General features: G+C 35.3%; 1 protein-coding gene and 2 long non-coding RNA genes across 4 annotated transcripts; 2 read left to right on the top strand and 1 right to left on the bottom strand.

Moving 5' to 3' along the window:
- The first annotated feature begins 556 nt into the window (after positions 1-556).
- LOC105785484 (uncharacterized) lies at positions 557-3,530 on the top strand. Of its 2 annotated transcripts, XR_001131025.2 has the most exons (3): positions 564-1,337; positions 1,495-3,151; positions 3,236-3,530. It is a non-coding gene; the product is annotated as an uncharacterized LOC105785484 (long non-coding RNA). The 2 variants fall into 2 exon arrangements; XR_008197440.1 differs by having other exon boundaries at positions 557-3,151.
- Positions 3,531-3,796: 266 nt separating this feature from the next.
- Positions 3,797-6,966, top strand: LOC128042260 (uncharacterized). Its single transcript, XR_008197444.1, has 2 exons — positions 3,797-5,385; positions 6,668-6,966. It is a non-coding gene; the product is annotated as an uncharacterized LOC128042260 (long non-coding RNA).
- A 555-nt stretch (positions 6,967-7,521) lies between these two features.
- On the bottom strand, positions 7,522-16,125 carry LOC105785485 (serine/threonine-protein kinase CTR1). Its single transcript, XM_012611586.2, has 16 exons — positions 15,332-16,125; positions 14,073-14,374; positions 13,837-13,981; positions 13,555-13,658; positions 12,742-12,950; positions 11,033-11,425; positions 10,882-10,922; positions 10,389-10,457; positions 10,179-10,279; positions 9,908-9,992; positions 9,699-9,797; positions 9,231-9,299; positions 8,992-9,123; positions 8,338-8,432; positions 8,044-8,254; positions 7,522-7,732 (listed from the first exon to the last, which is right to left on the bottom strand). Exons 1-15 carry the CDS (start codon positions 15,953-15,955, stop codon positions 8,143-8,145), a joined length of 2,580 nt encoding a protein of 859 aa, XP_012467040.1. The 5' UTR covers positions 15,956-16,125; the 3' UTR covers positions 7,522-7,732; positions 8,044-8,142.
- Between the last annotated feature and the right edge of the window lie 9,652 nt (positions 16,126-25,777).

Consider the following 25,777-nt stretch of genomic DNA (forward strand, 5'->3'; position numbering starts at 1 on the left):
TTAAGTAATTGAAGTTATATATGTTTAAAAGATGGACATGTATGTAAAATCGACATAAATAAATTAGTTACATCAATGTATTAAGTAATCAATATTAATTTAAGATATAAAATATATCGCTTATCAATGTTAATAATATTATATTTTTAGATGGTACGGAAATGACAATATTTAAGAATTGAATATTATTTATATTGATAAATCTTAATCATAATTATATGTAACCATAATACTAATAAACTAATAATTAATCTAAAAATATTTATTATTAATATTTAATTATATAAGAAATTTAAAATATTTATATTGATAAATTTTATTGTTTGATTTTAAAAAATTGATAAATAAATAAAATCACTTAACTAATAATTTTCAACAGATAAAATAAATGATTTTTAACAGAGCAAAACGACGTCGTTTTGTTCAAAATAAAATATTTTTTTTTGTGAAAAACGCTACAAAAAAATAAGTAATAACAACATTTTTTTATAAAAAAGCCACAAATTTTTCCCCAAATTCCACCCTCCCCCGGCCCCCAAAAACCCCTAACTTTGCAAACACACGCAAAAATCCCAAATTCCCCCAAACCGTTTGTTTCTCTGGAAAATACTAGTTATAGACTGTTCTTTTGACATACAAAGTAGTGGAGATGTTAACTTCACCTCAAGGATAGAAACAGAACCCCCCAAAAGTCGTGCAAAAAGTCTCACCTAGTGAATCACATAAAGATTTGTGGCTTAGATCTTCGTCGCTTAAGAAGCCACCGGAGCCGTTGCGTCGTGCGGTGGTAGAATCTCTTTCGTCTTCTTTGCTTGCGGCGGTGGCTGAAGGAGTTAGCTCGCATCACCAAGGGGATCCTTGATTTTATTTTATTTTTCCAGTATTTTTCCTCTTTATTTTCTTCGCTTCATTTTCTTTGAGATTTTATTTTGTTTTTCCAGTATTTTTCCTCTTTATTTTGATTTTAATTTTTTTTCATATTTGAAGAATCTTCGATTGTTTTCTATAGACTCATTTCTTGATCGGAGTTTGGCTTTAATTTATGTCAGTTTGAATGTCCCAGCAGTACTGACAGCAGCTTGTGGTTTTCCACAATTTTACCTCTAATTGAAGGCACGTATATAGTTAAAACTATATAATCAGACCATATACAATTAGTCATTGAAATTTTGAAGAAAAAAACAAACAAAGGTGGCTTCATGTCATTCCCTTCTCTCCGTGGCTCCATTTGTCCAGAGGTTTGAGGAGGAAGGAGCCTTGGTTTCGGGTCAATCAAAGAAGAACTGTCGTTAGGGCATTGAATTGGTCCAATCAAAAGTCTCCCTATGAAACTCTTGGTAATTGTTTTAGCCCTTATCCGCTATTAGCTCGATGAGAAAAGCACCGTTCTTTTTATCGTTTGGTTATATTCCAGAAATCAAAATACTTCTAACAATTTCTTTTTCTGGGTCTGCTAATTGTAATTATATTGGAACTTTGATTTCTAAACAACAGAGTTAGAAAGGAATGATGATGAAGAACAGATAAAGACTTCATATAGACGTTTGTCCAAATTCTATCATCTTGATGGTATGCGTCCCTTTAAAGTTTCATAAGTGAAATATCTGTTCTTACTGACTTGATTTTGTTTTCTTCCATCTTTTGGGCATTGGTGTTGTGATTGAGAATGAAAATTTTACGTTGGAATATTTGGAGGTTGGGCAAACTAAATGTAGGTCTTTAAATAAAGTGAACAGAAGTTTAAAAAATAGAAATGGTTTATACTGAACTCTGTTTTATTGATTACTGTTGAGGGTTATAAAATGAGCTGGACAAAAAGGAACATCAAGGGTTTAACTTTTAAGTAGCGGGATTAAGGTAATATCGTAAGAGTTTAATTGCCCTTGAAGGTGGCTTTTGCTCAGAAACAAAAATAAAAAGTTCTGATGTTCTAAAAAGTTAAAGAGCAAAACCTTCAGATAATTTTGTATGGCTTGCAGTTTCAGCTAATGGGCTTTCAGGTGAAATTGAAGTATTTGAGATATTAGGAGTTTTTGGTTGGTAAGAAAGGTGACTTGTGATTTTACATGTTTGCCGGGAGAACTGTTTTGCAGACTTTTTGGCAGAGATGAAATCATTGTTATCAATTGTTTCATGCTTGTTTGTGATGATTTCTGTCTTATCTTCCAACAATTCCCGAAAAGGCTTTTGTATTTAGCTTTGGTGTCATTCTTTGCTTTGTTCATGAGCACTACTTAGCTTATTAAATTAGATCCATTGTCTTTGTTTGGTCTTGTATTAACCATCCATTGAATCATAATGGTTGAATCTCTTGACTGTGATTATCTCTAAGAAGTATTAGAAGAAATATATTAATAAAAAAGTTCACAAGGTTAAAGTTTACAGAAAGTTATTCCACTTAAGAGGTAGACTGATCTCTAAAATAAATATTATTTTTCCATCTGTCTGCTAGGCTAGTTACAGAACTGCTGAATTCTGGATTGAAATCCATTTCTTTAAAGAACTGCTAGAATGATGTCCCTTGAAAGTGCTTGATTAATTTTGCTATTTATGTCTGATTCTTGTTAATATTTGTGATTCCAACTGGCATTGATAACCGTAAGTAGTAGATCTTCATAAGCATTGGTTAATTCACAAAAGACTTGCAGTGCTTGAGTATATGAGGTTCCTATAAGTGAAATAAAAAATAGTATAACTATCTCAAAGTTTTAAGTATCTATGACGTGTTTGATATTTCATATCAAAATACACATCCATAGCATAGGCCTTTTAATTAATGGATTTTATTTGTGGAAGTTTTCCTATGAATAGTAAGATGGTTTTCTTAACTACATAACAATTTTGGGGGACGAAACTGGGGACAGAACTGCTTTCTTAACAATTTTAGTAGCTTTTTTTTCTATTATCTTTGCAAGAGCTGTCAAGGATGACAAGGTTACGAAATCTCCGTGCAGGAGGCAGAGTTGTTGACAAATATCACAGTAATTTTTGTCTTTTTACATTTCAAATAAAACCATTTTTATTTTATTTTATACATGTTGATATTTGAACTCATGACATTAGCATCCATTTCTTCATCTTCATTTCTTGAAGCATCAGAGGTTTCTTGAAGCTTTAAGGTTGTATGGCCGTGGCTGGCGCCAAATAGAAGGTAAGTGCACAATGAGTTGAACTGATTTACTTATCTTTGCCATGTTCACTATGGGTTGAACAGTTTACTCTTATTTTCATGCAGAGCATGTAGGCACTAAATCTACTGTTCAAATTTGAAGCCATGCTCAAAAGTTTTTCTCTAAGGCTCATTGCTTTGAGTTCATTATAAGATTTTCTTGATTAAGTAAATGTATTATATCTTTTATTACCAAGATTTACTTGATTAAGAAAATGCATTGTATTTTTTATTACCTTGCAATGTGTATAGTCATAGGCAGGTTCAACTAGTCAGTCTGCTTCTCATATGTATTATTTATTTTAGTTTTGATTCTAAATTTTTATTTTTACTTTAATATTTACGACAACTTGAGTTCTAACTTTTAGATTTTAATTTTGTTATTAATTTATTATTTTAAATTCTAAAACTAAATTAATTAATTTTATATTTAATTTTAAAGTCATAGAAAATTTAATTTAAATAATATTTTTTATTTATCCTTAAAAATATATTTAAAGTTCAAATTTAAAAAATAAAACATAATATAATATTTACAATAAAAATAAATATTATTTGATTAAAATAATTTTTTTTAAAGGTTATGTTTTTAGCGGCGTTTTTGCTAGAAGCACCGCTAAATGTTTGTTCTTTAGCGGCGTTTGTGATAAAAGCGCCGCTAAAGGTTATGTTCTTTAGTGGCGTTTGTGACAAAAGCGCCGCTAAAGGTCATGATCTTTAGCGGTGTTTGTGATCAAAGTGCCACTAAAAGTCATGATCTTTAGCGGCGTTTTTTCACATAAACGCCATAAACGCCGCTAAATTTAGTAGCGTTGTAACAAACGCTGCTAAAGGCCTAAAAAAACGTTGCTAAAAGTCTATTTTGCTGTAGTGCATTATTAAAAGATGAGGCATTTCAATGGTGGTTCACATTAACGACAATCGTATAGAAAAAAAGAATCAATTGGGACTTCTTTTAGTCTAAATTTCGAAAGAAGTATATTAGCAAGCGTTATCTGGAGCGGAAGAAGAAAAATTTCTTGAGTTGAAGCAAAGAAGAAGAACAGTGGTAGAATATGAGAAACAATTCGTTCAGCTTAGCAAATATGCTCGAGAGATAGTGCCTACCGAGGAAGATATGTGTGTATGTTTTGAGAATGAATTGAAAGATGAGATTAGAATGTTAGTAAGAACTTTGGAGATCCGTGAACTTGTGGTGTCTGATCGAACCCAGAAAATGGAAAAGATCTGTGAAAGTAAAAAAAGAGACGAAATTTTGATAAATGCAATGGGTCTAAAGCTTTCTCAAATTCTCCACAGAAGAAGATGAAATAATCTAGTAATAAGTTCTCTACTCTGTCAAGAAGGGATCAATCGAAACAAAGTAGCAAGAAAGCTCCGACTCCTTCAGTAGCTAGTGTAGGCAATGTAAAGAAAACAAATAGAACAAAGTGCAAGCAATGAGGACGATTTCACCTTGGTGTTTGCAGAGTTAATGAAGGGACATGTTTTATATCTGGATCTCCAGACCATTTTAAAAGAGTGTCCAAATCGAAGAGCCTATTAAAGAGCATAATGAGAAATTGATGACCTCTCCTACTCGAGGTAGAAGACCTAGAAATAACACTTCGACTAGAGTCAACAGAGGTAGGAAGAGTCAGCAACCAAACCTAAAGCTAGGACTCCTACTAGAACGTATGTCATTCGTGCACGAAAGGAAGCCTCGGCTCCTATCGTTATTGAGAGTACACTGATAATCTAAATATTGAATTACTAAAATATCAATCATAAATAAATAAAAATGTAAAACCATATAAATTTTACACTGATATATAGAGGTGTGCAAATTTTGCGTAAAACTGAAAAAATTTGGTTAACCAACCGAATTCGGTTAATCGGTCGGTTAACCGAATTTTTCGGTCGGGGGTCGGTTAAGTATTTTTTAATTTTTCGATTAATGGTTAATTTAGTTCGAAACCGGTTGGTTAACCGAATTTTTTCTGTTTAACTGAATTTTGCAGGGTAAATACCATAGGCTTAAAAAGTTCAAATTAAACCCAGTCCAATTAATTTTCTCTCCTCCAAGAACCGAACTTTTTCTTAGCAGGCAGCAGCTGACTTTCACTAATTCACTTAACACAAATCGTATCTCAATCTCAGTCGAATCGGGAAAACCCACCATTTTCACACCTTTTTGCTGTCCATTTCTGTTCCACCACACCAATACCCAGACCCAGGTTTGCTTTCTTCCAATTGTCCTTTCCTTTTTTTTTTTTCAATTTCTTCAATGGGTCTTTATTGAATCTCTAGTTCTAGAAATTGATCATTAACTTTGATGTTTAGTAAGTAGTAGAACTTTTCAGTGGTAATGATTTGCAAGTGTTTAGTTTATTTTGGCATTTTCTTTATCTTTTTATCATGTTCTTTCTTTTTTTTAATTGATATTTCTGGCAGATATATTTTAGGGTTTTGTTTTATTTTGTTTATTTCTTTTTATTTCAATGTGTGTAAGAATGTGTGAGGAGTTGTCAATTTCTTTCTGGGTTTTGCTTACTTTTATGTTAGTAATAATGTCTCCTTTTGTGCTTTTCTTTCATTATTATTTTCAAGAAAAATCTCATTTTCTCTGTTATTTTCTTCTGGGAAAAGAAAATGTAACTTCATCCTTGAACTCCAAAAGCTTGTTTATAACTATCTCTCACTTCCTTTCCACCTTTTACTCAGTAAATGAAGAAGAATCGAGTTTCCATCCCTTCTTTCTCAAATTTTTAGCTGCTCATGTACTTGGGACTTAACTTGGAACACTGTTTTCAACTGTGTGTTTTAAGCTTACTTCTCTTTTATAACTTGCTTTTCATTTGAACAGCTTTTTTCCATCTCAGCTTAGATTACACGAGGGTGAACAATGCCTACCCAGTTTTTAGTTTTCTCTAAGAAAACATTATATATGTGTGTGTGTGTGTGTGTGTGTGTGTGTGTGTGTTTAAATACATATTAAATGAGATATTTCCTTGAAACCTTGCATGTCTTCAATTATGGGAAATCTGAGATGTATTCTACAAAACAAAGTATGAGAAGATATTTATGTATTCTTCAATTAAGGGTTTTGAAGGTTATGAAGTTCCTCAAATCACTGTGGTATGGAAGAAGACAAGTACCCTCTGAAATAAAAAATATAGAGAAGAAGAAAATTTGTGTGATACAAACGTAGAATAAGATAGCAGCTATTTATGTTTTTCTTAGTTAAAACACGAATGGGAATTGCACAGAGGAACTCCATTAGTCTCCAAGACTGGTGCCTAAACTGTTTCTTTTCAATGCTGCCATGTCTTTAAGTGTATATTCCTCCTTCACGTATCTTTCTGATTGGAGCTGAATCATGTTTCCCCTTCAGTTTTGGTCAGTCCTTCACCAATGGAAAACTCTAAATATTTGTTTTTTCATTCTTTTCTTCTTTGAGAAATATAATAAACCCCTCTTGGCTTCATCTCTATTATAATTTTACCATTTCTTTTTTAGGGTAATGCAAGTGCAAGGCACATTGAGGTTTTCTGAAAGTAGTACATGTGTTGGGTGACCCAGCTTGTAACTGGGAAGTTTAGCTGTAGTATATCGGCTAGAAACTTGGTGTCACTTATAATGGCCGCCTTCAATCAGCTGTTTCATCAGCTTAGTTCTGTTTCTATTTATAAGTGCACTGGAATTGATATTTATTTATAATCAGCTGTTTCTTCAGCCTGTTTTTAATTATGTAGTGATTTAAAAATTTATGTAATATTTTTAATTATGTAGTAATTCGATTCTAGTAATTCGGGTAATTCGATTAATTCAAATAATTCAGTTATTTTTTAACTAAAAATAAAGAACATATAACTTTCGATTAATTCGGTCCGTTTGACCGAATTAACCAAAATAATTTCAATTCGGGTAATTTTTTTTAAAAAAATTTCGGTTCAATTAACAGTAAAAAATTTTAAAAGGTCGGCTAATTCGGTTAATACTACTTCGGGTCGATTAAGCGAATGAACACCCCTACTGATATAAGAATACATACGGGCTTTTTTCACCGAAGGATAAAAATCCAGTGAAAGCCATAATGGACAATCCAATCTGATAGATATGGTCATATAATAGCCATTTTTAGCCCTTTCAAGAGACCAGATGACTATAATGTACTCATTTTTGTACCCTAAGCACCCATCTTTGACCCTCTTTTTAGTTCACTATTTTTGGCACACTTATTACTTGGCTCCATCTTAATAATAATAATAATAATAATAATAATAATAATACAAATAGAATGATGAATTCTTAATTCTAGTCACAAGGGATCAAACCTTGATAACCTAAATTATAAAATAAATAAATAAAAGTCATGTAAATGCCGATGAGTTGCTTCTCATTTAACTAAGCTCAGTCACAACCATTACATACAAAACTACTAGAAAAGAAAAATAAATATGATACAACTTCCATAATTGCATGTGAAATTTTACTTTATGAAGAAAAAAACTTCCCGGCAAGTCCCATGTTAAGAATCAGCAAGTCCCATTCAGCTATGGGGAGAGACATGTACAACTACTTCTGCAAACAATCAAATAGAGTATTATTGTTTCGAAGTCCTTGCAGTTAAAACAATAACTCTCCTAAACAATGAAAGGGAAAATGCATATGCATTGACAAAAGCGTGCGTGTTTTCTGCAAATATGCACAGATCAATGAGCATGTAAACATGACAAGGAGGAGAGACATGAAGTTTCTAGTAACATTATACACCCTTGAACCTCGAGCATTTGGTGATTGTGAAATCTACTCTAAAGCTAACAATGACCTCACTATCGAACCCTAAAGTAGCCAGTATGCCTAGGATGCAGAAGCAAGTTACAGGATTGTACCTTAGACTATTTAACAGCATGTATCCTTCCACCGCATATAATGTCAAAAAGAATGCTGTATTATGTGCAAGAAGACGAAATCGCAGGAGTTCTGACCATTCAGGTATGCACTGGAATGTCAGCACGCCCTGGTTGAGTGGTCGAAGGTTTATTAATCAACGATTTCAACCGTTCCATGATATTGGAAAATGACGGACGTTTCCAGGGCTCACTGCAATAAAATCAACAATGACACGGGGGGAAAGAGGAAAATTTGCATAGCAAACTCCATATCACAAAAGCTTTTCTACTTACTTGGTCCAGCAATCCTCAATTATGGCAGCCACATGAGGGTTCAAATCACGAGGAATATCAAGCCTTTTGCCCTTAAAACCAACAGCTGCTACAACCTACAATACCGTTTACATTGGGCTATGTTTATTAGAATTAAGCTCCAGAAGATTATCATTGCCCGACAATTATGTAAATTTAAAAATAGTAAAAACTCAAATCTCAAAGGCATTAATTAGACAAAAAGTACAGATATATCAATAGTTAATGTTCTTTGAGGGGTATGTTGGTCCACAAAGTGCAAACTTAGCTACTTCATTGCAAGCTGCAAAAATTTAAAGAACTGCCTTTTTGAAATGAGCTTCCCGTCACACCTTTTTCAGAGGCACATTTACAAACATCAAGTTAAATAGACAAACTTGAACTTTATCTGAACATGGGATGCCTATATTCAGGATGAAGATACCCATGGGATTCATCTTTCAAATGGCATTCAAGCATGCGATATTCAAGGAAGCTTACAAAAATGGTTTGCTCCTCTTCAAGAAAATTTTATTTGCCATCAGATTATTCTCTCCTTTAAGCGAAGATTTAATATGCTCCTTGTTAAGCTCATAAAAGCTAAAATCATTAGCAAATGAGATATTTGAGGGGACAATCTATAATTTATTAACAAACCTGTGCTGGATTTAGGTTGCCCCATGGTTGTTGCAATGTTGCAAGCTCCCACAATATTACACCAAAACTGTATACATCGGACTTCTCATTTGATGGTTCATCACGAAGAACTTCTGGAGCCATCCACTCGGGCTAATATAAAAATAGATGTATTTGTTAATACTTTACAGCATAAACAGTGACCTATGGTAAATCAAATAGAAATAGCAAAAATATTATTAAAAACTAGATTAGCATACAGTTCCAGCTGCTGATTTGGATGAAAGAAATGTGTTTGCCTTCAAACGAGAAAGACCAAAATCGCAAACCTGAATGTACAGACCAGGCAATGTGAGGAAGAATTCTGTGAACTTTTGAGAGAAATTTGCATTAAGAGAGCAATGGATATAATTACAAACAAAGCAGCAAAGAAAAGTAAATGTGGCTGGCTCCAACTATACACAATGCTGGATATTAGAAAAAGTAGTTGAGAAGCATTTTCAATAGTAAAAACCTGTGGCTATTTTTAACAAGTGCAGTGACATTATACGGCTAGAGAACTATTTCGATTCCATTATCAGTACAAGGACAAAGAAGTCAATCACTTAGCATTTACTCCATAAAAATACATAAATTGAAACAGCAAAATTTTTATGCTTCATATGACAGAATCATTAGGAGAGAACACTATGCTCTTTGAGGCACAGCAGCAGCATTCTGGGACTTACCTTCACTGTGTATTTTTTGTCAACCAAAAGATTTGGAGATTTTAAATCTCTGTGAACAATAGGGGGATTGCGTCTATGAAGATAATTCATTCCCTTTGCCTGTGTGTAAAAAGAAGATGGTGATTTAGACCATAACATTAACAAATATAAAGATGACATCTTAGAAATTGGAAAATAAAGAAAAAGAAAGTAAACCCTTAGCAACCCACCACATCATAAGCCATACTCAAGCGACGCCTCTCATCCAACACCTCTCTTACACCAGGCTTGCGCAAAAGCCTATACAAGCTACCTCTGCAAATTAGAGTCAAGTTTTTAGTCCACTTAACAGTTCAAAACTCCAAAAGGCAGACATTAGTAAACAAAATTCTTTTCTCATCTTCTTTATTCAACTGGAGGAATGCAAACAAAGGGGCATTTCCCTTAATAACCCCCTTTCCCACCAAGAAAATAAATAAGAAGAAACAGGAAGCAACAAACCTTGATAAGTATTCTGTAACTATGGACAAGTTGGGGGGATGAGTAACAGCTCCCATAAAAAGAACAATATTTGGATGCCGTAGTCGTTTCATTATTGCAACCTAACAAACGATTGAGGTGAAAGCAACATCATATCAAGAACATGAATGAGAAACTGATGTTTCCTTAATCTCAGTAACAAAGTTGTTCAGAATGTCATGCAACACATACCTCACTCAAAAATTCTTTATAGCGCTCACCATGCAAGTCCTGTTCCATGAGAATTTTCACAGCTACATCCTGTAATTAAAACAAAAGAAAAAAGAAAAAAAAAATTGGATAGAAAGGAATTATCATCAGCACAGATAAAATTTAACACATACTAGAAAATCTAAAAGTTCAATATATTGTTAAATAGCCAATCTCCTAGAATCAAAAGACAACAAATTCTGCAAATTCACAGATATGGTGGTACATGTCACTAAGGAATCTATCTACTTCCATTTGTCAAATATATATCAATGATTGTTGTCATTTTCTCATTCAAAAGGAAGAGCACAAACAAAATAGGCCCCAGAACCTCCATAAGACAACTAGGTTTCTGATATACAAGAAGTAGATGTCGACAATAAACAATATGCAGCACAAAAGATATAAAGAGTAGAACTTCCATAACATTTGACATTATCCTTTAACAATAATAAATAAACAAAAGGATTCTTACCGAGCCATTCCATTCAGCACGATGGACAGTTCCAAAAGAACCTGAAAAGAACCAAGTCCAAACCAAAACAAGAATTATGACCAAGGAATATAGTCTGAGTAGTCTATCCTGTTAAAAATATACATGTTACTTAAGAAAGACAAGAAAATACCAGAACCAATTCTCTCTCTTAAAACAAGATCACCCCATGGAATGTCCAAATCATCAACCTCGAGGACAAGTTCTCTACCTTTTTTGCTGGGAACAAGTTGATTTCCCTTAGCAAACCTTGAATCCTTAGTAGAATCCTCAATTGGGTCAGAGAAGATTAGATCTGGGACATCTCTATGCCCTAGAGGAGGGATGCACTTTAAAGGATCTTTAATAATGTTCTTTGAACTTATTATAGACTGCAAATGTTGTGAATCTCTATCATGAGCAGGTGGCTTAGCAATATTACGTAGGGGCAACTGTGAGACATCATTCATATTACTCGACATCTGCACAAGGTTATTTCTGTCTGTGCCAATGTTACCAAGTTTCTTTTCTTCATCCACAAAAGTGCCTGAAATGACAAGCAACTATAGCTTACTTGCATACAAGATGAATAAAGAAACACAAGCTTAACCATGTAAGGTTAAGATATTACTGAATCCCTATAAAAGGCATCAATTTTAAGTCGCAAACATCTGATGTGTTATGGATACAGAAATAGCATCCTCAACAGTGATATAAAAGAAGCAATTAACAATATCAAAACCAGTTTATCTGTTAATGTTTGTTCACATAAATAATTGCCAGGATCACTTCAGGTTTTCCCTTGTAGCTCAAAGCAATATGACAACACCTTCATTTGGATCTAGGATGAACATTTTTGGACAAAATTGAAAAGCCCGTGCAAAATATTTCAGTAGCAAGATTCATAAGAAGCAGTTAAGTTAGAGATGTAATCATCTATCAGCGAAGATGCAAAAAAATTTTATAATGACTGGGAACACTGCACTTCATCTTTGACAAAGGGCCTGTTTAGTAGTGCTTAAAAAAAGCACTTTAGACTCCAAAAGTACTTTTGGAAGAAAAACTGTGCTAAACAAGCTGCTTTTAGCTGAAATTTTTGGCTTTTCAAAAGTGCTTTTAAAAAGCACTTCTAAAAAGGAGAAGCTAAATTTTTTAGCTTTTCCTCTCCCAAAAGCACTTTTGGTGCTTAATTATTTTTTCACCCTCCAATAACATAGTACTTTCCCTTTTTTTTTCTTGGTGTTTAATTACAAATGTGTTAAAATCATTAATTAAAAATAAAAAAATATTTTTTTAAATACTAATTACAAATATTTAATGGTTATATTTAAATATTTAAAATATAGTTTATATATTCTAATTAAATTTTATAAATAATTAATATTTATTGCTTAAAATATTTAAAATTTATATTTCATATATTAAAATATTAACAACAAGTTATAATAATTTTTTTATATTCTTACTAAAATATAATAATATTGACTAATTTAAATATTATTTAAATGCATATTTGTTACTTAATAATAACATATCTAAAACGGACATTTTATTTCTCAAAAGTACTTTTTAACAGCAATGCTAATAACTCAAATTTTAAACCAAACTTTTCAAAAGCACTTCTCAAAGCACTTTTCCACAACACTTCTCAAAAGCACTTTTCAAAAGCATTGCTAAACTAGCCCTAACAGCATATGCAATGAAGGCACTTCAATAAATATGAAAAGCTTTCCAGCATTCGAAAGCAGATGAGCAAAAGAAACTGCAGACTTCGAGCCAAATGAAAGACTAAAGCCTAAAATCTCAAAGCAGATAAGGCACATCCAATGAAGCTCTTTTTACAGATAGTAGCTGAAAATTTACCTGATGCAGCATCATCAAATACAAGATTAAGTGATTCACAGTCCGAAAAATAATGTTTGGCCAATGACCTGAAATCAATGGCAGGTATAGCTGGTTTGAGATGTGGAAAGCGCAATGGGGAAGAAATTGAGATGGAAGATGGACCATTGAGCAATGAATCGGGCTCGCATAAGTAACCTGGGTTCCCAATTAGATCAACTAGATACTCCCTGAAATCACCAAGACCATGAAGTAAGAAAAGTTATCCAGAATAATAATATATCCAATCATTCTCAATATCGAAGTCGTTCAATAATCAAAATCCAATCTCCAAACAACATGAAACCAAAATATATATATATAAGCTGGTTTTAAGCCCATGAGAAAATAAAGTCCATCTCCACTAGTGAATGAAACCCTTCTAAATTTATGTCTAGGATAGACATCCTGCTAGAACTTGGATGGTTGTTCCCCATCAGACTGGCTTCATGAGACTACACTTGTATATAGAAAACTTTAACCAAGATAAGTTAGGCAGTTTTCACAAACTGTTGCCCACAATAGGAAGAAAGAACCACAAGATGCAAACGCAGCACTACCAAGCAAGAGGAATAGCAGGTAGAATTAAGCAATTATTGTTTGAAATTGTTCAGTTTCTACATGAAAAACAACATCAATAGAAAATGCAGGGTTCTTTTGTCAGCAAAATATTGTCATCTTTGAACAATCCTACTAAAAGAATGACAACTTAAGAATATAAAGGAAACAGGTTGCAAATCAGAACCAAAATGAAGATAATTAACAACCAAATACCATGGTGCAGATATAAAATACCTGTCATGCCCAAAGCGAACAAGGCAGGAGGAAGCATCATCTCTTTTACAATATTTGCATCCCTTTGCAATTCGACATGGCAGATCAATTGTGTCAGCTAGCACCTGGATAAGTCATATTTGAATGTGAATAAATCCTTTCCCCTTCAAAGGGCAACACATTTAACAGGAAACTTGCTTCACCAAGGAGTGGTGAAGGCAAAAAAAGATAACTAACTAAAGTAAAAAGTACTTCCAAAAACCTTTGCTGAAATGAAAACACCATAAAAATTTAGGACCTTACTTTGAATAATAAAGCTCGATGCCTGCAAAGGCCAGCAGACAGGCTACCTATAGGAACCACAACTGAGCCTAAGCAATCTTTTAAATCATCACTGCAGTCTCTCCAATACAAAAGTAAATCATCCTCTCCAGTTGCAGATGAACCCCTTCGGTTTGAAATAAAACAATTCATCACCAAGGTGCATAGAAATTGCATGAATGTTGAAATTTTGTGCATTAATGGTGTAGAGAACTCACCCCATGCGACTGCAGACAAGCTTTGCTAACTCATCAACAACTTCTTTTGTGGTTATGCAGCTACAAGAAATGTTATGGACTCTATTTTGGAGTTCCTTTAAGCCAAGATCACTTCTTCGGTCAACTGATATCGCTTCTATCGGTGAACCAACAACATGATCAACAGATCTTAGAGAGTCGATCGTTGGAATTCGACCATGTTCATGCAAATCAGTGCACATGGTCCAGACATATGGGTTAACTCCATGAATTAAATAAAACCCATCAGGAACTTTCTCAAAGTATGATAAGCAGCCATTCACCTGATGCACAAAAACATCGAAACAGCAGGATATTTAAAGTTCCAATTTTTTATCACTCAAATCCTGAAACAGTAAATCCTAGTTTCCACACATGTAATTCAGGTGATTTGCAGCTATATACTCCCATTGTACCCACATTTAAAATACATAAGCTTGCCAATATCAGAATAAAAGAACTCACCATTCACAAAATTAACAATAATAATAATAATAATCATCCCCACTCCAAATGTTCAGATTAGCAGAACTAACTCATTTTTTGATAGGCGAGTAATCGATGGAATTACAAATGGAGTAAGCATTACAAATGTTTTTGTGGGAGAAAGTATAAAATATCTAGGGGCAAGTCGCATCTCGTTTTATCTATTATTGTATTTATCTTATGTATTAATTTTTTTAGTAATTTACTACTTTAAGTAACTGCATTGATCTGGTAGCTACGCCACCTACAGAATTTAAAGGCCCTAGAGGAGCATTTGTCATACAACTTCCTACCAAGATAACTAGAAGTTTGAATTAATAAAAACCCTATTGAACCAAAAAGGATAAAGGCCCAGTAGAAATTGCTTGCTTTTTGAGATCCCACTATAAATTTTATCCATATAGATTCTGATTGCCAACTCATGCATACTAGATCCAAATGTAAAAATAATATTGCCATAAATCGACAAGATTGTTCTAAACCCGAACCAATAAAAAACTACTCTTGACCAACCAACTTGTCACATCCTATCCTTTGAATCATTCAGAGTTCACAACAAAATGTAAGAGTTCACTCACACAATCCAGTTCATCTCGTAACAGATATTTGGAATCATCTAAAAAGTAAATCCATTCACTATCACGACCGTTATATTTGCCTATGCATATTCCTTCAATCTCCTAGCCTTACTGTTCATTTAAGTTAATTTAAACAAGCTAATGGTGAAATGAACAAAGAAATCACTAGAAATATACCCAGAACCGGTGGGAAACTATCTCAGCTGAGGCGGAGCTAGAGCTAGTTCCCCGAATAGCAGAATCATCCGAATCCGGACCCAGAAAATTCGGGTCATCAGCACAGGTAGCTTCCGAAGAAAGCCTCAAAGCCAACGCCAACTGCAATTGATAACTCTCCTCCGTTTGCTGCGCCCAGCTTTTTCCAGAGGACGAACCCCCAATTTTCGTTCTTAAATCCACATGCTCACAGCTCCCGCCGTGACCATAAACGAACCCATCACTCTCGTTGGCGGCCGTCGTAGAAAAGGTCGGCACATAATAATCTCCCGATAAAGAGCTCTCACCAAAGCTACTTCCACTCGATTGCCGTTGAAGACTGATCGACGAAGCAAAAGTATTCCCTCCCCCGCCGCCGCCACAGATTCGATTAACTTGTAGCTGGTTCTGGTTTTGGTTCTGACTGAGACTCTGATCCCAATCAGTTAAACCTCTCTCTGATTTCACTTTGTTCTTATTACTGGTGGCTTCGCTTGAAAGTGAATCGCAATAGGGAGGCGGAGCTCCTGATATGGACACGGTGTACTGGTCGTCGGGATACTGGCTAAGGAGAGAGTAATTAGATCTTCGTCCGGGCATTTCCATTGATACTCTAAAGGAATTGATCACAAAACCCTAGAAACCCTAGGAACCGCCATTGTTGAATATTTCAAGCCTTTCTAGTTTTTTTTTCCTGAACTCTTTTTACTAATTTCTAGTTTTCCCTCTTTCTAGAATTCTATTGTCGGAGAGAGAAAGAAAAAAAAAGGGAAAAGATACCATTTTTATTCGGTGGCCTAATCGTTTGTTTTTTATTCTCGAATAAACTATATAATTAATCACTAAAATTTAGTAAAAATTTTAAATAATATTATTAAATTGTTTTCTTGCTTTAATCGCTTGTTGTTAATTTAATTAACGGAAATTCATTTTAATCATTCTTTGTTTTTGTTTTTAAATAATGATTATTTGATGATCTCAATATAAATTTTGATTATATCTATTTTTTTGACACAATATTTATAATTGTTTATATTCCTTCCCCAACTCATAAATAGAAGAATAATCAGTTTCAGCACACTCAAATACATGTCCTCTTGCATGGGTAACAATATCCAAATCAACTAGATATTTTTTTTAATTTCTTTTATTATTTTAAAAAATTACTAAAAATTGCGTTACTTAACTATAAATAAGAAATGCAAGTTTTATTTTAAAACTCAAGTTTTTTTCTACAAAACTCAAATAGTTTCCTATAAAACTTACGTAATTCTTTGACAAAACTTAATCTTAATTTAGTTTTTGAAAATATAAATAAAAAATAAAAATTCATTTTTAATTGTAATACCCAATTATTGCCCAGGGCCCAAAATCATTTACACAGCCCAAATTAAATACAATCAAACTAGAGGTGTTCATGGGTCGGGCCGGGTCGGGTTTGGGCCGGGCCCATAAAAAAAATTTCGGCCCGCATACTAGGCCCGAGCCCGACTCGGCCCAAAATATGGGCCTGAAATTTTGTCCAGCCCTACCAGAAAAATTCTTAGGCCGAGTCCGCCTGCTTTTTAAATAAACACCAATTTTTTTAAAAAATATAAAAAAATATTTTAAAAATATTTTAAAAATATTTTAAAATTTAAAAATATAAAAAATATTTTTATATATTCGGCCGTGCCTGGGCCAAAAAGTCGTGTTGAGGTCTGCCCGCTTTTTAAACAGCCTCATTTTTGCCCAAACCCATATTTCGGGCCTATATTTTTATCCGAACACTCCCATATTTCGGGCGGGCCGTCGGGCCGGGCCAGGCCGCCCGACCCATGAACACCTCTAAATCAAACCCAATAAAACTTGGGCCAATCCTAACCCAATTACAAGGCCCAATTGGCCTGAAGTCACAAAAACCCTAAGCAGCAGATCGCCGCAGCTGCTCCCGCACGCCGGGCATGTCGCCCTTGCACGTCGTACACGTTGTCTCGCGCTCCAGCACGTTCTTCCTGCAGCAGACAACAAACCACGGCCATGAACAATAGTAGAAAAATACAAGGAAAATGTAAAAAGGGAGGACAGTTTTTGGAGAATGGCTTTTTTCTATTTTTTCAGCTATATAAAGCCAATTGTTTTTTTGTAAAAAGGTGACATTTTTTTAGATCTAGAAAACGATTGAAAAGAAATAAAAAGCAAAGGATCGAAGGGGGATTTTTAGGGAAGGTGATTAACTTTTCTTTGTTTTGTTTTTTCGTTGCATCTTACCACTTTTCTTGTTTTTTGTCTTCTCTTCTTTCTTTCTTTCTTTCACACGAAACAAATAGAAAAGAATAGGAAGAACCATACCTGGAGGGCGTGCTTGCGAAGTTCTTCCTCGTTCTGTGCAGAGAGCAGAATGAAAGAGTAGAAGGGGTTTTGGGAGAAGCGGCGCACGCAAGAAGAGAATAGCTTAGGGTTTTTTTTAAGTTTTAGATGGCTTTTATGCAGCATATAAAACAGCGCCGTATTGAAGTAACCCGAAAATCGTGTGACCCAACCCAAAACCTGATCAGATCCGCTTGTTTTAGGCACTAATGGGTTATTTATGCTTTTAATCCTCTCATGTTTTCATCATTTCAAAACCACTGATTTTTCTGTTTTCAAATTTTTCCCTGAAACATTGAATTTGTTTTATTTTGGTCCAATGCTGCGTAGCGTTTTGGGGTGTATGGATTAATTTCCCTTTTGGTCCCCATCTATTGTGTGTGTGTTCAATTGGGCTCGCGCATTTATGTTTATTTCGAATTTGCCTTTAAATTTCTGTTTTGATTACAAATTAGTCCTTCTGTTTTTACACTAATATTATTTTTTTAATTATTATTATTATAATTATTATTATCACATTTTTATTCCAAGTTTCTGTATATATACACGCATATTTTTTTAATATATATGCATATATTTTTTAGACTTTATAAATACATGTATATATTATTTACATATATGTTTATTTTATTTTCATAACTTTTATATACATATATATACATTTACATTTTATAATAAATGTGCATTTTCCATATTTTAAAATCCATGCATGTATATGTGCATTTTTATAATTTATATACATATTTTTAGAAATTATTATAAGTTTTTTGTTTTGTACATGTCATTCATGTTTTATATATGTGTATATTTATATATACGTATCTTAATATATACATATACATATTTTCAGAATTTATTAATATATTGTTCTTATATATATATATATATATATATATATATATATATATATTGTAAACACATATACATGAATAATTTAAATTAAAGTATTGATTTCATGTTGTACATCCACATTTTATCATACTTTTAAAGAAAATATATTTTGGTTTCGTCAAAGCATTAAAATCATCTTATTTTGTAAATTTTCAAAATATTTGGCATTCAGGATTCTCAAGAAAGATCATGTCCTAACTTACTGGATTTCGATTGTTTTTCGATGAATTTAGAGAGCCAAGTATTTATTTTGCAATAAAATCACACAGATTTCAAAATAAAAGCTTATTCTCGGGAATTCAAAAATGTTGGGTCCTAACTTACTATGCACAACGTTTTTGTCACCTCGAAATAAGAATTTCTAAAAATAATTAAATAAAGGCAATATTCGGTATTTGGAATTTTGAAAAATTGTGCCCTAACTTACTGGGTTTCGATTTTCTTCATTTGACCTAAATAACCGAATATCCTTTTTAGGTTTAAATGCATGAGTTTTAAAAATCAAAAAGGCAAACTTAATTTTGAAGATTAAAAACGTTGTGCCCTAATTCACTGGGTGTGATGTTTTATTTCTTTGAAATAAGAATGTTTTTTATTTTAATTCATTCAAGATAAAAAGTTTTTCTTTTAAATTCTTTTCAAATTTTCGACACCAAGACATTAAACAATCAATTTGGTACCGATTTTGGGCGTTACGAGGGTGCTAACCCCTTCCTCGTGCGTAACTGACTCCCAAACCTATTTTCTCAAATTTCGCAGACCGAAATCATTTTTAAGGTGAGCCGATCACACCTCAATAAAGGATCGGTAGCGACTCCAATTTTTGTTTTTAAAGTCGACGACTAAATTTTTTGTTTTATCAAAAATAGTTTCGACAGCTTGGCGACTCCACTGGGGACTTCAAGAGAGTCGAGCCATGATTTGATTATTTTTTGTCTTTTTGTCGAAAATCAAAAGTTGTTTTAAATCATGATTCCCCCTTTGCATTCATTGGTTTTATCATGTGCTTGCTTGATTGGCCTAAGTCTGTTGGTTTATTTGCATTTTGCATTTCATGGTCAATTTTACCCCTCTAAGTGGGAGTGAGAAGCTAGTCCTTCGTGAGGTTTTCACCTCCGTGCAGGGTAGTGGACCGCTTTCGGGATACATCCGTACCTATGTCTTCGTGAGATTTTCATCTCCGTGCAGCCATAGGGAAATGTATTCCCCTGAACTGAACTTGGTCCATATGAGCCTATAATGGGTGAGGATCGAGGAATCTGCTGGTTCAGGTACCCTTAATCTAGAAGCCAAACCTCATATAATGAACCTTAAGAACTCACCCTAGGTAGAATTACTCTTAACCTTAGTAGACACCTAATTAGGAGTTTTTACTATTTCTTGATTGTATTGTATTTAATTGATACTGACTTTTTTGTATTTTACTTTGATTGCATGGCATTACAATTACATGGCATTTCATTATAAAGGCGCTGGTTCGTATTCGGTTGCTCGATAGAAAGTTTATCATGGGAAATGGGTTTCTTGATAGAGTGGAGGACAATGCGGCTGTCCGAACTTGGGCTGAGATGACACAGTGCGAAAAAGGTAATAGTTTGGCCGTGGGATACGTATCAGAATTATGGGACTTCACCCGTGTTAGCGTAGCCCAGAACAACTTGCAGGAGTTGAAGGAGATTTGGGATCAGTGGAATAATGAGGTTAGACAGTTATTCTATTCAAATTATGGGGATTTGCCTTATTTACTTGATGCGAAGGTAGACAAGCGTCTGTTTCGAGCTCTTGCCCAATTTTGGAATCCGGCCTACAGTTGCTTCACATTCAGGAAGGTCGATTTGGTGCCTACAATAGAAGAATACGTGGCTTTACTTCGGTGTTTGAGGATTCAAGTAGACAGAATCTACTCGAAAGCGGTAAATGTACCGACCTTCTTGAGGAAGCTGATGAATATAATGGGGATGAGTGAGCAGTGGGTTACAGCTCGGATCAAGCAAAAGGGGGATAGCAGGTACATTCCTTGGAAAAATTTGAAGGGCCTCATTTTAGCGCACCCAGATGCGAGGAAGAAGGTAGATATCTTTGCTATAAGTATATATGGTTTGGTTGTGTTCCCTAAGACTTTGGGACATGTTGACGAGGCGGTCTCTGACTTATTTGATGGGCTTGATAAGAGAGTTTCACTAGTCCCGGTAATTTTGGCAGAAACTTTCAGGTCACTAAATGCATGCCGGAGAGTAGGAGAGGGTAGATTCATTGGATGTGTGCAGCTCCTACTTGCATGGTTCCACAGTCACTTTTGGAAGGTTGATAAAGTTTCGTATCGGGTTTTCTCTGAAAGTTACTCACCATTGAAGGAGATAGTGGCTACACCAAGGAGGGATGACATCTCGGAAGAGAAATGAATGGCAATTTTTCATAACTTGCAAAATGATGATATCGAGTGGAGAGCTCCATAGTTGCTTCCAGGTAAGATCCTATATCGGTGTGGGTACTTTGATTGGGTTCCTTTGCTTGGAATTTGGAGAGTTGTTGGTTATGCCACATTGCCTAAGGCAATACAGATCAAGGCAGTTTGTGCCCGCAACTCAGGGACTGGCCGAGTGTGAATTCTCTTATGGGGGTGAAGGTTATAAAAAAAAGCTCGTGAGATGGCCAATACATGGAATTAGACTCGTTGAATGAAGGGATTAGTTGGGGTCCAATGACAACTTCCGAGTATAGCGAGTGGTGGGTTAAGAGGATCAACGATAACATTCCTGGTCCAAGTTCAGAAAATAGTCAGTCGATAGAGGAACACTTGCAGGTCGTCCCTTCTGAGCTGGAAATTATAAGGCAGGACTTTGAAAGAAGAAATGTAGAATTAGAGAAGAAAATAGAGCAAATGGAGGAAGAAAAGATGAATTTGAGACTGGATGTGGATGTTCAGAAGCTTGAGGCTGATAGACTAAGGAAAGGGAAGAATAAGGCCGAAGAAGAGCTAAATAGTTTGAAAACGGATTATAAGAAGCTGCGTCTGTCAATGAGAACTGCCAGGCTTGGAAAAACTTCAGAGTAGTGGCGTGAAGAGATTCGAGAAGAAAGAAACAAGTCAGACTGGTGGGAAAGAAAATTTCAAGAAGTTCAAGCACGAAATGAAGTCTTAGAAAAGAGCATGTCAGAGGGCCAAAAGGAAAAGTGCGAACTAAAAGGCAGGGTAGTTGAGTTAGAAAGGTCTCTTCGTTAACACAGAAGTTGAAATTATGTAGTGGAGCTAAAGGCAAGTCTAAGCAAGATTGAATAGATGAAGGGTAAAATAGAAGGGTTAGAAGCAGCATTACGAAATTGTGAGGTTCGGATTGAGCATCTAGAGGCAAAGGAAAGTCGTCAGAATGAGTAATTTCATTATTTCCAAAATCAAGTTAAGGACAGGGATCATGTTATGGGAGAAGCTGTGGTTCAGATTCGAGAGGTAACAGATCACCTACAAGCTTTGGCAGTACAGGCCGACACGTTGAGCGTGAAATATGAATTGGAGTTAGACTGGGGACAAGAGTTGTGCTCGTTACTCAAAAAGATTAAGGTCTTGAATATTAGGGCAAAGCCTTATTTGTAGCTCATTCTATGTAAAGAGATTTATTTTCTAATAAAGTTTTCTGAAAGTAATTGAAATTAGAATTAACGCCTTTTTGCATTCATTTTCATACATCGCATCATATGCATTAAAAACTTTTAAAGGGTTCTGATTAATCAAAATCGTTCCTCAGTTAACCTGGAAACCAACCAGCCAACCCAACACCGTTACGGTACAAGAGCGAAATCGAAAAATATGGACCAAAGATTGGAAAAGCTCGAGCAGTTCCAAAAAGAAATGTAGGATCAACTTCAGCAACAGGTACAAGAGCAGCTTGAAAAGATCTAACAGAAAATGATAGACAAAATGGTAAAATCTCAAGGGAGCATAATGTCACAGTTAACGCAACTGTTGACTAAAGGAAAGGATAAAGGAAAGGGTCATGTGGCCAATGTTGAATAGGAAGGTGATGATGGACCCCTGTATCCTCCGGGCTTCACCCCTCCACATGCACAGCCCCAAGCTGAGGTATACCATCGTAAATCTTCTGTCACGATTAGGCCTCAGCAATTTCAGACCGATGCTTCAAGGTCGATGAATTACCAGGTTGGATCAGGCTCTAGCCCTGAGAATAATCCTATCAATCCTGTTATCCCCGACTTCGATGAGGCGGTTGAAAAAGAAAAAGTAAAAGAAGAATTGCCAAGGCAATTTGAAGAAAGGTGGAAGTGGATGGAAGAGAAATTTAGGGCGATGGAAAGCACTGAGAGATATGGTGGGGTTGATGCTAAGGATTCGAGTTTGGTTCCAGACTTGGTGCTCCCTTACAAGTTCAAGATGCCAGAGTTTGAGAAATATAATAGAACCAGTTGCCCGAAAGCCCACATCACCATGTTTTGTAAGAGAATGACCGGATATATCAATAATGACCAATTATTGATACACTACTTTCAATATAGCCTCACAGGAGCAACATCTAAATGGTATAATCAATTAAGCCGTGCTAGGATTAGTTCCTGGAGAGATTTGGCTTAGGCTTTTATGAAGCAGTATAATCATGTGGCAGAAATGGTTCCTGACAGAATTACTTTGCAAAACATGGAGAAGGAGTCGAATGAAGGTTTCAGGCAGTACGCTCAGAGATGGAGGGAGGTTGTAGTTCAGGTCTAACCACCGCTCCTTGAAAGAGAAATGACGATGCTATTTATAAATACGCTGAAGGCCCCATTCATTAAACATATGTTGGGAAGTGCCACAAAAAGCTTTTTTGACATAGTCATGAATGGTGAGATGATTGAGAGTGCTATAAGGAGTGGGAAGATTGATGTGGGAGAAAATAATAGAAGGCAAGCCTCAAAGAAAAAAGAAAGTGAGGTGAACAATGTGAATACATACAATAAATCAGTTATGGTGAATCAGCCCAGAAAGATAGTGGTTAATCAACAGGGTTCATCAAAACAGAAATCTGGTGCGAGGCCAAGTATTGGGAGGCCCCAGTTCACACCAATTCCAATGTCATATAAGGAGTTGTATCAGAATTTATTCAACGCACACGTTGTTGCCCCTTTTTACTTGACCCCTTTACAGCCTCCGTATCCCAAATGGTATGACGTGAATGCACAATGCGATTACCATACAAGAATAACGGGCCATTCCATAGAACATTGTACAACTTTTAAAAAGCTTGTTGAAAAACTCATCAGTATAGGCGTTGTCAAGGTAGATGATGCATCTGGCACAGGAAATCTGTTACCCAATCACACTGATAGTGGGGTAAACATGATGATGAGTGAAAATGTGAGGAGAAGGGTCAATGAGAGCGTTGCTGAAGTAAAAATACCTTTGAGGTGGGTTTGGAAAGAAATGACGAGTAAAGGATTGATTGTCTCGGATTCAGAAAGATGTTGTGAGACTCGAGATTATTGTGAGTTCCATCATGAGGTGGACACGAAATTCAGAGATATGGAGAATTCAAAACTCTGGTCCAGAGCATGATGGATAATAGAGAGGTGGAGTTTTTCGAAGAAGTGGAGGAAAAAGGAAGTATATATGCATCGGAGTCAATGACAAGGATTCTGAAAGTTAATCGTCCTGTGATTATCATCTCGCGCCTTAAATTTAATGAGGCCAGGGCACAGGTGACGCTGAAGATTGTAATTTAGAAGCCGACAAATTTTTCGTATAAGGATAATAAAAAGGTCCCCTGGAACTATGAGTGCAATATAACAGTCACGGGGAAGGAAGCTTTGGTTAGTATTGCAAAAGAAAATCAAGAGATAGATTCTTATGCGTGTAGTGAGAAGCACTACGATTTGATAAAAGCCCAAGCAGAATCGGTGAAAGGGAAAGTTTTTGCGGCAGAGAAAAAGGAAGAGAGGACAGTTGAATCTAGGCCATTGATTAATGAACTAATTAAGGAGGAAGAAGCCACTGAATTCTTGAAATTTCTGAAGCACAGTGAGTATAGTGTTGTAGAGCAGTTGCATAAGCAACCAGCAAGTATCTCTGTGTTAGCTTTGCTCATGAGTTGAGAGGTACATCGAAATGCGCTAATGAAGGTGTTGAACAAAACATATGTGGCTAAGGATATTTCTGTTAGCAAATTGGATCGGTTGGTCAACAATATAAGCTCCGATAATTTTATCTTCTTTAATGATGACGAAATACCATTTGGTGGTATGGGTTCTACTAAAGCTCTGCACATTACTACTCGGTGTAAAGGGTACATGCTGCCAGAAGTTTTGATTGATAATGGATCTGCATTGAATGTATTGCCCTTATCTACTCTCAATAGGCTTCCTGTGGATAGCTCACATATGAAAACGTGTCAAAAATGTAGTAAGGGCATTCGATGGAACATAAAGGAAAGTTATAGGGAGAATTGAGATACCATTGCAGATTGGCTCAAATACTTATGAAGTGGATTTCATTGTAATGGATATCGAACCTTCCTATAACTATTTGTTGGGGAGACCTTGGATACACTCGGCAGGGGCTGTGCCTTTATCGTTGCATCAGAAGTTAAAGTTAGTGTCAGAGGGACGGTTGGTGACAATAAATGACGAGGAGGGTATTATCGTGTTAGTAACCAGTAATGCACCATACGTGGAGACTGATGAGGAGACGGTGGAGTGTTCTTTCCGATCTCTAGAGCTCGTGAATGCAACATTTATTGCTGAGGGGAATAAAATCCTAGTGCCAAAGATATCCAGGACTACAAGAATGGGTCTCCAATTAATGGTCGGAAGAGGAGCTGTATCAGGAAGAGAACTGGGAAGGCATTTGCAGGGAGGAGTTGAGGCACCTGTGATGAAAGAGAAGTTTGATCGTTTTGGTCTAGGCTATAGACCAGATATAAAACAAAGAAGAAGGGAAATGGAAAAAAGACATGAGAGGAGAAGGGCACGCCTGAGTGGAGATGAGGTTAAGTGGGAGCCTATGGTTTTTCCTCATATATCCAAGACCTTTGTATCGAGGGGGTTCATTTATCCTGCACAAAGAATGTTTAAAGAGGAAGGTCTTGAAGAAATGTTGGGAGAAGTCCACATCAATCTCATAGACGCAATTAAGAGAGAGACATTGCCAAAGATTCGCCCTTACGAACTTGGAAGCAAGCTGAACAATTGGACTGCGAAAGA

The sequence above is a fragment of the Gossypium raimondii genome, chromosome 1, assembly GCF_025698545.1.
Source record: "Gossypium raimondii isolate GPD5lz chromosome 1, ASM2569854v1, whole genome shotgun sequence".
Classification (NCBI taxonomy): domain Eukaryota; kingdom Viridiplantae; phylum Streptophyta; class Magnoliopsida; order Malvales; family Malvaceae; genus Gossypium; species Gossypium raimondii.